Source organism: Tamandua tetradactyla, chromosome 14 (assembly GCF_023851605.1).
Source record: "Tamandua tetradactyla isolate mTamTet1 chromosome 14, mTamTet1.pri, whole genome shotgun sequence".
Taxonomy (NCBI): Eukaryota; Metazoa; Chordata; class Mammalia; order Pilosa; family Myrmecophagidae; genus Tamandua; species Tamandua tetradactyla.
The window spans coordinates 40,706,556-40,721,302 of NC_135340.1; the positions used below are offsets into that span (position 1 = coordinate 40,706,556).

The 14,747-nt window shown below is 34.0% G+C and overlaps 1 protein-coding gene across 1 annotated transcript; it reads right to left on the bottom strand.

The window, feature by feature from the left end:
• Window positions 1-4,106: 4,106 nt before the first annotated feature.
• LOC143654994 (olfactory receptor 4K1) lies at window positions 4,107-5,042 on the bottom strand. Its single transcript, XM_077126577.1, has one exon. It carries the CDS (start codon window positions 5,040-5,042, stop codon window positions 4,107-4,109), a length of 936 nt encoding a protein of 311 aa, XP_076982692.1.
• Window positions 5,043-14,747: the final 9,705 nt, after the last annotated feature.

Here is a 14,747-nt window from a genome sequence, read left to right on the forward strand (position 1 = left end):
CATATGCGTAGATTAATAATTAGTCAAATACTTGGAGGTGTTCTTCTGCATCTCTTTGTATTTATCTCTCTGTGCATCTACTTCTTTAGTATTTTGTCGTGCATATTCTTGATATTTTGGCATCTCTAGATTCCAAATTTTCTATCCTTTATTCAGGAAGACTATCAGGTTCATTTAAGCTCCCCTCCTTCTACTGAAACCTGGAAACTTCCTCAGACACTATGCTAGAAAATCAGAAGAGTGAACCTTGCTTTTTTTTTCTTTTAGAATTTCTGTTCTTTATTGTTGTTGTCCAGTGCCTAAAATTGATCATTTGATATATTTTTTCACTTTGCAATTTATTTAACTTTGGATGGAAAATAATACATCTGTTTTTCCACCATGGTTGCAAAGTGCAATCCAACTAATATTTTAATGTGCTGTTTAATGTATTTAAAAATAAGTTTTCATCTAATTCTTATTATCCACTCCAGGCACCCAATTCCTCTCTTCAAAGTAAGCATTTTTCCCCAGACTCTTAGTTATTTCCACAATTAATTTATGTGTATATAAGCAATTGCATCTAAGTAATATCTCTATGCATTTATACTGGTTGTATTACCTAGAGTTCTCTATAGAAACAAAATCAGCAGGAGATATCTATAGATATAAATTTATAAAAGTGTCTCACATAACTATGGGAATGTAGAGTTCAAGGTCTGTAGGCAAGACCAAAGCTGGCAACTCCAAAGAAGGTGCTCAATGAACTCTCAGAAGAGTCTAGCTGGGCAACTGTGGGAATGTAGGGGACAAGGCCTCTAGGGGAGACTGCAAGCTGGCAACTCTGATGAAGGTTCTCAATAATTCTACGAAGAGGCTGGCTGAACAACCTTGGGAATGGAAGACTCCAAAATCCAAATGCAGGCTGTGAAGCTGGGGTTCCAGTGAAGATTCTGGATGAACTCCATAGGAGAGGCTCACCAGCTGAAGCAGGAAGAGTGACTGTCTCTTTGAATCTTTTGTAAAAGCCTTCTACTGATTAGATTAAGCATCACTCATTGCAGAAGACACTCCCCTTAGCTGATTACAAATGCAATCAGCTGTGGGTACAGTCAATGTGATCATGATTTAAGTCCATAAAATGTCCTCATAGAACAGACAGGCCAGTGCTTGCCTGACCACACAACCAGGCACCATCCCCTGGCTAAGTTGACACCTGAACTTAACCATGACACTGGTAAACAAAAATATTAGCATACTTTGCATATGGTTCTGCATTTTGGTTTTCTCCTCTGGGAATACTTCACTGTGATACTCTCAGAACATAACCCCTTTATTCTTTTTTAATAGCTGCACAACACTGTATTTTATAGATATACCTATATTTCAGGTGTATCTTGATGGACATTTAGTTTTTATACTGATATTTTTTCAAAATTTTGTTCTCAAAAGCAATGATTGCAATAAATATTATGTAGAAATTTTTACATATATGTAGTATACTGTTAGATAAAATACTAGAAGTAGAAATACTAGTTCAAAAATTTAAATTTTAATAGATATTGAAAACTGCCCTCCATACATTGCTTCAAAGTAGCAATTTAGCCAACAATTTTGGAAATCCCTATTTTCCCACAGTCTTATCAGCACAATGTATTACTAGGCTTTTTGATCTACCTCAACCTGTAGATGAACAAAGACATATTGATATACTTCTCCTTGAATTTTGCTATAATTGAGTTTTAGCATTTAGGTATACATTCAAGAACTACTTTCACTACAATAATAATAAATTGCACATTCATAGCCAAATTTTCTATAGACTTGCTGAAATTTTGCTGTTGGTCTGTAAGAATTCTTTATATGCACAGACATTTATCCTTCATCTATAAGTTCCATTATTTTCACCTAGATTTTCTTTTACTACATTTCTGATGGAAAGTTTATAAAATTCGAGAAAATTATATAGTCAAATGTATCATTTTAAAAAGTATTATGACTTGTATAATTTTGTCATACTTAATGTGATAAGTTATAGATATGGCTGATCACTGAAAACTCAAATATATCCAAAGGTCAAGTAAGAATTAGAGAATGGAAAACTGTAACTCCAATGTTACAAAGAATAGGTAAAATCAAATGGCCTTGGGAACCGAAATGTCCCTCCATTTCTCCTCCTTCTGCTTCTCTGTTTTCCCTCACCCTTCCACCACCACGCTGCAGCTGCTACTCCTTACACCCTTCCTCCTCCTTCTCTGCTGCCACCATTGCCACTGCCTTCTTTTTCTTCTTCATCTCTCCTTTCCCTTTTAATGAAGATAATATCCACACTGAAGATTATTTTATCTGTGGAAGTGAGTACTGCAATAGTTATCATGCAAAAAATATTTTAGCTTGTGTTTATCTCTTTTTAAAGCTCCCAAAACTCTTGCTTCTCTTGTCTTCTTGAGGTCAATAACCCATTACCAATTTACATACATTGAGTTTGTGAAAACCACAGTCTACTACTGTTCATTCCCTGAACTTCACTCCTCCACCTCTGTGTCTACAAAAGTAACTATCCAGAAGTAATAACAATAACACTATTTGTTTAATGTTAGGTATCCATTAATGCTTTAGTTCCATTATAGCCTCTTGCCTCATGTCTTCCTTGTGAAATGGTTATTATGAACATCCTATTTTACATATTAAAATACTGAGGATCAGAGCAGTCAAATCAGTGTTCGTTTTAAGGGTATGATTCATGCCTTTCCATTTTCACCATCAAGGCAGTGTTAAAAGGAAAAAAAAATACACCAACAATATCATGAGTGATTTAATGATTACTGCATATCTAAAATGTGTTTTGGCACTGTATAAAATATATATAATGTGTATTCCCAAGTTAGAAGATCTTTATTCATGTTTGACATTGCGCAAATAACACTGCCTTAAATTCAGAATTTATTAGAAAACATATCTAAAAAACTGTGGTTCAACAAGACTGTGTGTTTATATCTAAAATTTAGCTTGAACTGAATGCATCTACAGAGTTAATACCTATGCAGAAAATCACTCATTCATTTTTTTGTACAGTTAAAATACTGAATCCAGACTGATGACAATTGCAGACAATGTATCTTGTATCAAGCAATTCTTTTTTTCATTGTTAGAATATACTTAGTCTTTAAGTTACAAAGTATTTTTCATAACAATCTCAAGTGGAACAAATATAGAAAAAATAAGATAGGAAATGTAACAATATTTTAAAGACAAGCAATTTTTATTTTTGATGTACATGAAATTTGCCTTCTTCTGTTTCCAAGAAATGTGAAATAATATTCTTTAGTCACTAGTAATTATTTTCAGTGTGCATTCCTCATTTTGTGTACATATGGAATTATTTTGCTTTGCATTTAAATATTGAACACCTGCCATGTTTGCAAATGACGTCAAAGGCATTTTAATTTTCTGGAAATATTGAAGAATTCATTGTAACCCATATATCCTATTTCAAAAACATGTTGCTGATGGCACCAAATAGAAAACCTTTTGTAATGAGCAGAAATACCTACCAAATAATAAAAAAAAACCCGCAAAATGTTACGGGAATATTTATGTATCATTAATGATAGGTAAGGATAAACATAAATAACCAAAGCCATCAATAAACAATAAAAAGACATGATAACATATGTACAGCAGTAAGGTGAAATCTATGCTGTAAAATATGATTTTTCTTCTATGACAATATATGGAATAATGCTGTGAATAGATTGAATGAAGACATCAGAAACTTAATTTGCTTGTACATATCAATTTCCCTGTGTAAATCTGGCATGCACTCTATTAAAGAAATTACATTTTTAGTGACATTATTAGCATTTTATGCACCTTAGTACCCTTTTTCTGCATGAAATATTTAAACATATGACTAAACAATTTTAAGAAAATTCATAATTTAGAATTATAGAAAATTAGATAAAAATGTATTTACATAATAAATCAGGAGCAATTCCCTTACATTTAGAATAAAACAATTCTATAAATAAATAACCCACATCATTAGTGGAGACAGTTGGCATGATGCTGTGCTTCACTGAAATCTCTTCATTTCCATGGAGTATTGTGCCCCTTCATGATGGCCCCTAGCTTTTCCAAGAGTTCACATGATGGCTCCTTAATTTTCTCATGGCTGACTTAACATCTTCATTCCTCAGAGAATAGATGATGGGGTTCAACAAGGGTGTACAAACAGTGTAGAATACAGAAAGGAACTTATCCACAGAAAATCTGCTAAAAGGCCATATATAGAAATAAATACAGGGCCCAAAGAAAAGAATCACCACCGTGATGTGAGCAGTTAATGTGGACAGTGCCTTGGAAGACCCACTGGAGGACCTGTGCCAAACAGTGATCAAAATGATGGTATAAGAAATAATTAAAGCCAGGAAACAGCTCAATGAGATGAGGCCACTGTTAGTTAGTGTCAGTATTTCCATTTCATATGTATCCCTGCAAGCCAGCTCTATCACCAGGGGAAGGTCACAAAAGAAGCTGTCTACCTCATTGGGGCCACAGAATGGCAGATCCACAGTAAAAGCCAAGTGGCTCACAGAATGAAGAATACCCACAGCCCAGGAAATAGACACAAAAAGTATGCATAGCTTCCGGTTCATAATGGTGCTGTAGTGCAGGGGCTTACATATGGCTATAAATCTGTCATAGGCCATAGCCACAAGCAACATCATTTCACTCCCAACAAAACTGTGAAGAAGGAATATCTGGGCCATGCAACCCCCAAAGGAGATTGTCTTGTGCTCAACAAAAAAGTCCACAAGCATCTTGGGGGTGGCAAAGTTCGACTGGCAGATATCGATGAAGGAAAGGTTACTGAGCAGGAAGTACATGGGAGAATTCAAATGGGAGTCAGAGGAAATGACAACAATAATCATGATGTTGCCCAGCACAGATGCCACATACACAATAGAGAAGATTGCAAAGAAGAAAAGCTGAAGCTCACAAGAACTAGAGAGTCCCAGCAGCACAAACTGAGACACCACCGATTCATTTGTGTGAGCCATGCATCCAATCTACTGTCACATAAATAAAAGAAAATCAGGGAACTGCCACAACAATTGGCATTCTAATATATCTAATTTACATACAAAAGATACATGATAAGCTCTCAACTGCATCATTTAATGAAATATAGATCACCAGTTGACTAATAACACTAATATTTAACACTTAAAGTGGTAATTGGAAATGGAAGAGGTGTGAAGCAAAGAAGATCAGATATGGCTCCAATTACAATTATAAAGATAAGATACACATATTAAAAATAAATAATACATAATCAGAAATAGGCAAATATGAAGTGACACATTAATACATTAATACATTAAATACTAAGGAGAAGAAGAGAGTAATCTATGCCATCAAGTTAAGAAATCATGTTACAGGTATTATCTGGGATAAAACTTTTAAAAAAAAAGTTTGGAATTTGCTAGCCAGAAAGGAGCAGAAAGACTGTTTTAGACAGAGGGGATAATAGGAAGAAAGGTATAAAAGCAAAATACAAAGTTGAGTGCGAGGGCTGGAGTCCAGAGACTACACGCTAAGGAGAAATAAAATGTAACTTGGGAATGGTATACAGGAGGGATTTGTGGGTGTAATTACCGTGGAATGAAAGGCTAAGTGGTCTGGATTGATGTCTTCAAAGTGAAAACCATAGAATTGCCTGCCATGCTTTAGTGTTTAGTAGAAGCCCTTTGCCAGATAGTGGATTGAATGGAGATGTTCTAGAGAAAATGGAGATATTCTGAAAGTTTCTGGGAAGATTAAGAACATTCCTTTTCATCTTTTTAATATAGCTTAACAAAGTCTGCCTTCTCTCATATAAGTCTCAATTAATTAGGCATGAAAGAGCCATGCATTTTCAGTCTTAATCATTTTAATCGGCCATTTGTCTTCTAAACACAACTGGCACGCATGGATTTGTCAAAGTTGTAACAGCTTTCAGGAGTAGTTCTTGTGGAAATATCACATGTAAAAATATACATGATACACTGTGAATACCTAACAGATCTTCAAAAGATAAACAGTGTGTCAATTTCCTTAAGTGTTTTGTGACATTTTCCATAACACAATGGACACTATGTGGTCACTCAATACCAGAAGAAAAACCCGAAAATCTCCACCTGTTAGGGAAACAATTTTGGTTTTAGATTTGAATACCCACCAATACACAATAGATAGCTATTTATCCTTGGTTATGTTCTGCACCCAAAGTTCTTCAGGTTATTTAGATACAACAAAAATAGTAAATACATAAGATTTTAAAAGCAAAAATCATATAAAGAACCATAAAATCAACCAATAAAAAAGAAAAAAAATTAAACTCTTTTCAAATTTTTGTTATGTAATTTAACCTGTTTGTTGAAGTGTTAAATCCTACCCTTACAGGGGCTACCATATTTGCATTTGGGTTATGGTATCTAGTTTAAGAAGAATTCAAAAACATAAGTTACTCAAGTATATAAACGGATCAATGAAGCCAAAACTGACCTGATTGTGACCTTTCTGCATAGAAACCCATCTCTTTGCAGAAGAACTGGGGCAAGGCTGGCCTGTGTTCATATGGACCTGGGAGAGGAGGAGACAACTAATGGCCCCCATAGGGATTGAGAGATGCTTTTGGACAGATCATGAAATCTGTATCAGATGATCTGAGAGGCAGAACAAAGTACTGGGATGCTGAAGCTGGGCAGATTAGGTGTACATTCCTGTGTCCCCATTTTGTAATGGAACGATTTAAGAAGTTCCTTAACTTCTCTCAACCTATTTCCTAAAATGTGAAATGGTAATATGACTTGTCCCATTTCGTAGAAACCAGAAGGATCACAAAGTGTCGAGGTGTGTACAGTGCCTGATACAGAATAGATTGGCAGATTGGAGTGAAGTTGGTGAGAGAGAGAAGAACTCATTCTGTTTAATATTATGTTAGGTAGTTAGGGGTGCTATACATTTTCAATTGCACTCATCTTATTTTTGAGAGACAAAATTTTCCTGAAAATATCCCAATTCCTTACAGAGTCTATCTTTCCAACACCCTAATGAATTATATGATTTTTCAGTCTTCATTTTCCAAAATACAGGAAATACCTAAAAAAATCCTTTCCAACTAACTTCGTGGATTTCTCAATGCAAATATAATAGATCAGTCAATGCTTCAACTCATTTTTTTCTGAATAGTTAAGGCAAGAAAGAACTAGTAGAGATGGATGATGTTTTTCCCCCTTCCAGCTGTGTAACCAATTTTAGAAGATAGAACTAGATTATCATCAAGACTATTTTCATCTCAAAGTGAGAGAGAGTTATGTAATGGCAGCACAGGAATTTGAAAAGTCACTCAGAATTCTATGTACTATATTTAGAACATCCAGTTCCTTTGAGGCTGGATAATAGGTTCTGTCGTTGCCAGTGTACCTTTGAGGTAAAAGAGTTTTCAGACCTCAAAATACACCATTAGAAAATTTCTCCCTCCTGGTTTAAGATCAAATTTGATATATAAGAAATTTATCTTACACTAATATCTATCTTAAAATGTGTCAACAGAACCCTGAAACATGAGTGTGCATAATGTGTCTTGTCCTTAATTTATCTTTGAAAACTTGCTTCTAATAAGACTAAAAACAAAAGGTACAGAGCATACTTACTGATTATTATATTACTTTCCATAGAAACCCCTTTCTTAATTTGATATTCTCTAAATATCTGTCTTAAGAGTTGGCTAAATATACTCCAAATAGAAAACATAAGAGAAAAATTGTGTTGTAGCACAATTCCCTTTATTCATCGGATTCTGATCCTATCAGAGCTTCCCTGAAACCAGTGCAGTGAACTCACATAGACAGAAAAGGAGAACAGAAATTGACTTCTTCTTGATGGTTTCCAGACTTACTGAGACATCAATGCCTTTTCCGTTGCTGAATTTTAGTTACTGCTTTTGCATCTACAAGATAGTTTACCTATTATTCCTCTAGTCTAAAATATATGTTCAAAATGCATACATAGTACTTACACTTTTAATAATTCCCTTCTGTCCTTAAGCTTTTCCTTATTTTCCTCAATTTGGTATCTTTTGATTTGATTGTGAACTCCTTATTTTCTGTTTAGAGTTTTCATGCTGAAAATATGTGCAATGCATTCTTGACTTGATGCATTTTAATCTGGCCCCTTGCACTGTGCTAAAGTAAATGGCTCATGCCCTGCCTGGAGACTGTGCTCCTCTGGCACAAAACCATAGAAATAATTGCAGTATCTTAAGATAAAGCAATATAAAGGCTTGCATACTGATCCCAAGAAACTGATCTCATTGGAGAAGTGAGAAATCACCCTTCAGAGATCTGTGAGGTCACCATGCAGTGGGAATAATTACCTTTTACAAAATGGTTTTCCCAGGGCCAGAAAAAAAAATGTTTACCAACTAGTTGTACATATGAAAATAATAAAAGATTTTTTTAAATTTCTATTTGGAAGTCCCAGTCATCAAAGTAATTTTCTAACCCTTTAACTTTCTGACAGGAAAACACTCATACAGTCTTACAAAAATGATCTTCTAATAATGAAGAACAAGCTACTACACTGGAGAGTTTAATCTATTGATGTGCTTACATGGTTATGCCATCTGTTGTCTCATAGAGCAAATCTACTACCTCTTCAGTATGATTATTCTTTAAATATTTGAAGGTGCTCTCATTTCTTCTCCATGCCATGGCTTATCTTTATCCCCCAAAATACAAGTTTTTCAACTATGGTTCATCTAAGTTTTCTTGCTCTCTCCAGAGATCTGAAGTCAGTTTATAAAAAAAAAAATTTACTTAAAATAAAACAACTCCTTCTTATTCCTCCCCACCATCCTCTTATACTTCTAATCTACTCTGTGTCCATCAATTTACTGCTTTTCAAAATCTCATATAAGTGAAATCATGCAGTATTTTTCCTCATGTGTTTTGCTTATTTCATTCAGTGTAATGTCTTTAGTGTTCATCCATAGTGCAGCATATCTCCAAAACATGTTACTTCTTATGGCTGGATAAGAGCCTGTTTGTGTGTATGAACCATGTTTTGTATATTTGTTAATATCTTGATAGGCACCTGGATTGCTTCTACGTTTTGGCTATTGTAAATGATACTACTATGAATATTGGTTTGCAAATATCTGTTTGACTCCCTATCTTCAATTTTTGGGGGTATATAACTAGGAGTGGCCTTGTTAGGTAATATGATAATCTATTCATTTTTTGAGTAATTGCCAATTTCCACAGTGACTTGTACCATTTCAGATTCTCATGATGTAAGTTTTAAATGGTCATCTACAAGAATGAAAATGAAGACAATAATCACTACCACTTAGCAGGTATATTTTTATGTGTGTGTGTGTAAGTATGTATAAATGTATATGTGTATATATATTCAAAACATAAGTATGCATATCAGCATTGCAGCATTGGGTAAAACAGAGAGTATCTGGCAAAAACTTAAGTGCAAAAGTACTACAAATTGTATTGTACCAAAAAGAAAACAATTGCATGGTTCCATTTGTATAAGATATAAGTGTAAATAAATGTATAGAGATGGAATTAGATTAGTGATTATGGAGGGCAGGCGAACAATAGAAGTATTAAAGGTGACTACTATGAGGTGTGGATCTTTATTTTGGAGTAATGAAAATGTTCTAAAATTGAATGTAGTGATGAATGCACAATTCTGTGATTATACTAAAAGCTATTGATTCTACACTTTAGATGGATTGTATGACGGCATGTGAATATATCTCAATAACACTGATTTTTAAAAAAAACTTGTCTATAAATTTGATAATAAAAAATGATTTTTGTAGTGTGATGTGCGATTAATGAATTAGATTATATAAGCATATATGAGATTCAAAAAGAGTGCTAAGGAAAGAAGAACACTGAAGATTGATAAAATTGGTGAGATCATTTTATAATTTGGTTTATATTTTTATAAACCAAAATATGTTTTTATAAAACAAAATAATGTGGATGAACTTATGAAATATAATTTTTTAAATAACCAGAGAATAATATGAATTTTAAGCCATGTTGGAAGAAAAGGGAAGTAATCAGAGGTATATGTAGGAGACCTCAAGTGAATCAATAATATTGCAAATATTTTTAAAGATCTAATACAGCTAAAGTAAAATATCAATGTTTAGTATATATGGTGTTAAGTTTAGGACAGATTGTTTGAAATGTTTATTCCTATGCTTTTCTTTATGTTTCAAAGGTTTTACATGAAAAGTAATCTTTACAAAAACCCTAAAGTAGTACATTTTAAAGAACAAAATTTTATAAAAGTATCAAGAAAATATAATGGGAGAACAGGTTCCATTCACAATAGAAGCAAAGAAAGATGACATAAAATGTATTTGGAAAAAGTTAAATCATACATCCACAGGTCCCATAGGATGAAGATATTAAAAAATTGTTGAAAATATTTACAAAGACTAAATATACACTGACATATATATATATATATATTATTTTTTTTGTTTAGAGAGACTCAGTTATGTAAAAAAAAATACAAATTCAAATTTCCCTAAATTATACTATAAATATAAGTATTATGTAATCTAAGTCAGAAAACATAAGGATTATTCTTCAAAGTTGACAAAGTTATAATTTGGATATATATATAGATTATAATTTGGTTTATCTATATATTGATATCTATTTTTGGTTACCTGCTGATACGGTTTCTATTTGGGGAAATTCCCACTGCATTGTGAGAGTCTGGGTGGGGAGACGGGCTTCCCTTGTTGAAGCAAATGTACTTGAGACTCTCCCTCGGCCTCTCCCAGATAGAGCGGGTGTTTATGGACAACTGATCTTCCAGTGTTACGCAGGACTTTTTATCATTTAGGAGTTTGCTGTTACAAAGAGACAGTTAAGAAGATATCACAGCAGAAACATAGTGCTGGATTTCAGCAGCAGTGGTACAAGGAATACACCGCTTGGATAACCATTCCTGTTAACTGGTAAGACGTGCTCTTGGCTGCATTTCCTGCTGGCTGGCTCTGGTTTCTGCTCAGTTTCTGAGATGGCCTCTCCAAAATTACCATCAAATAAGTGACTAATCCTAAATTCTTCTGGTAACTGATGCTGAGAACGTTATATGTTGCCATTCCTCACAGAGACCACATCCATTTGGTGGCAGTTTAATTATATTCCACCCCTTGGTGGCCACATGAAGCACTGGGCAGCACGCCTTTCGTGGCTTTTCTTTACCACATCTTTGCCAATTTAACTGACAATGAAAAGCTCCCTTTTTCATTTCTCCTTTTTTTAAATTTTGCATTTCTTTAAATATTAAAAGGAAGTATTTTTTGTAATTGTATACTTTTAATGTTTTTAAAATTAAGAATATTGCTTTTATGTCACATGTGTCTTAAATATACCCAGTAATACATGAAATATATACTTCTAATTAGACTCTCATTTACAATGAATAAAAGCATTTTTTCACCAAATTCTACCAAATTGAAATTTTGAACATTTCCTAACCATGAAACAAAGCAGTCTCATGATTATTTCAGTTAAAATGGACTTAGTTGTGAGTGAGTTGAGAATGTTTATATTATCTGATCCTTTGGAGGCTATTTCTATTCCTATAGGATCTGCTTGTGTTGTCTTTGCTTGTTTTTATGTGTTTATTGATATTACTTCATTTTAATTTCTAACAATATTTTCATTTATAAGACAATCTTTTCTTGGTAATATAGGTTGCATATATTTTCCAGTTTGCCATTTTTATTTAATGTTGTTTATTTTTTTGATATATCATATGTAAGAAAATATTATGCAGTAAAATCAATCAGTTCCATGCATTATATTTTCCTTCTTATTATGCTTAAAAGACACTTATCATCTCCAATATTTAAAACAAATATTTCACCCAGTTTTTTTCTAGTTCTCTTATAAATGCTTTTTATTTAATCTTCAACCCAACTAAAATGTATCTTGCTGTGAGAACAGTATGTAAAAAGCATTTCTTCTTTTCTTACCAATTCCATTTATTTAATAATTAATAATTTGTATTTTCTTAAGTCAGTATGAATAACTCCATTATTACAAGCATATTATGTATATATATTTGTTTCTATTTCTAGATATTATTCTGTTTCATTTATTGTTCTATCCATATTTATTTTAGTACAGAAATATTTCAATTCTATACTTTATAATATTTTTCATAACTTAGTAAAGCTAATTCTCTCTGATAACTCTTCACTGTCAAGTGTTTACTATCTATTCTCACACACACATCTTCTTAATAGCTTTTATTATCTATGATTTTTTTTGCAGGTAAAACAAAATGATTCATATTATTGAATTATTTTAAGAACTATTGTGAGATATGAAAATCCACACATTTTGTACCTACTCAAAAAATTCCTCATTCTATTTCCCCAAAATACCTCTCTCTGATATTCTAATTTTATTATTTTAAGGCCCCTAACAAACCAGCAAGGCCATTTTTCCCTGTTCAGGAATCCACTTTTATTTTTACCACTGACTAGCTTTCCATCCAAATTTAATAACTAAGTGTTTCTGATCAGTAATAGACTTCCCCCTCATCATGGTCCATTAGGGTCTCTGAGCTGGCTGTAATGTAACAGTTACCCATTTGTGGCATGCAAGATCTAGAATTGAACCATCCATAGATACTCTCCTATGAGAATAAAAAATTGAGTTAAAAGAAAAGTATCAGTGCAACAGAAGAAGGTGACAAGGAGCCCTGGACTACCTATTGATGCTGATTATTTGTGTCTTTAGAAAGATGCAGCCTGATATCAGATGTAATAGTTCCAACATATGATGGCTTACTGTTGTGATAGCTAGAAATATTTACTTGTTAAATCTGATAATATTTAGTTCATGAAAAGGTATCACCAATCTTTCATAGAAATTACACGTTAAAAAAAACTACAGTATGTAGACTGGAGGAACCGAGTGTGGGGACATCTGCACACTGGTGTTTCTGGCAGCAATGTTTGTAATCCGCAATGAATGGAGGTGGTCTAAGAGTACAAGGACTGAAGAATGGAAAGGGGAACTATGATGTATACATACAGTGGACTACTGAGCAGCCACCAGAAGGAATGAAGTTGTGACAACTAGAAGAATGAACCTTAAGAGCTGTATGATGAATGAAATGACAGGAACAAAAAGATAAATATTATCATGCCTCAATCATGCCTCAATCCATAGGATGAACTATAATATAAAAAATTCAGTGAACTAAAGCTGAGAGCATGGGTTATCAGGTTGTGACTTATTGTAAAGGGTCCTAGATTGTAAGCTCTTACAGTAGTTACATATATTCAGGAGGTGTAACTGTTAATGCTAAATTCTGATATACTGAGCTGCTTGCATATAAATATGGTCTTTCCCAGAAACTTTGGGTATTTGTGTGATGCCTGAGACTCAGAGTTAGAGCTCTAAAGCTATGAAACTCAGCAGTACCACATACAGGAACTGTTTAAAACCTTGAAAGAGTGACCAGACATCGAGTAGAGATATTAATGAAGCTGATCTGGAAAGGACTAAGCTGTACCAGAAGACTGGATAAAGGATGATATTGTCCATATTTTAAAACTTCAATTTATGTGTGAGACTAAAGGGAGAGATGTTTATTTGGTGAATAATTTATATTTTGGGTAGAGCATTTCCTACTTTAACTTGTATGATCAGTTTAGTTGAACACTATAAGTACAGGGAATCTTGAAAGGGCATGGGATTTTGTTGGTTTGTCCAAGTTAGTACGATGCCCTAATAAACCCCAAAGTGATTTGGGCAGTGAATAAAGAAGTATTTCCAGAGTCTCCTTGGGGGGATGAGGAGAAAGGGGAAAATATTCAATTTCCCCATTTGGAGAATTTCTGATATACTCTCAAGCAGTGGGGACAACCAAATCAATAGGTTGAGCCCTCAACCTTGGGATTCGCCCCAATGAAACATTCCTGCAAAGGATAGGCTAAGCTGACTTAAAATTAGGCCTAAGAGTCACCCCCAGAGAACCTCTCTTGTGGCTCAGATGTGGCCTCTCTCTCTAAGTCCACATGGCAAATGAACTCACTGCCCTGCCTGCCCTCCACACACGCATGTGGGACCTGACTCCCAAGGGTGTAAATCTCCCTGGCAACATGGGACAGAAATCCTGGGATGAGCCAGGACCCAGCAATAAAGGATTGAGAAAACCTTCTTGACCGACAGGGGAAAGAGAGAAATGAGGAAAAATAAAGAGTTGGTGGCTGAGGGATAAAAGCAGAGTCAAGAGTAACATTATCCTGGAGGTTATTCTTACACATTATATAGAAGCCCCTTTTTAATTTATGGTGTACTGGAGTGGCTAGAGGGAAGTTCCTGAAACTGTAGAGCTGTATTCCACTAACCTTGTTTCTTGAAGATGATTATATGATGCGATAGGTCTTACAATATGACTGCATGATTGTGAAAACATTGTGTCTGATGCTCCTTTTATCTAGAGAATGGACAGGTGAGTAAAAAATATGGATAAAAATAAGCAAATAATAGGGGGGACAAAGGTTAAAATGAATTGGGTAGATGGAAATACCAGTGGTCAATGAGAGGGAGAGGTAAGGAGTATGGAATGTTTGAGTTTTTTGTTTCCTATTTCTTTTTCTGGAGTGATGCAAATGTCAAAAAATGACCATGGTGATGAATACACAACTATGT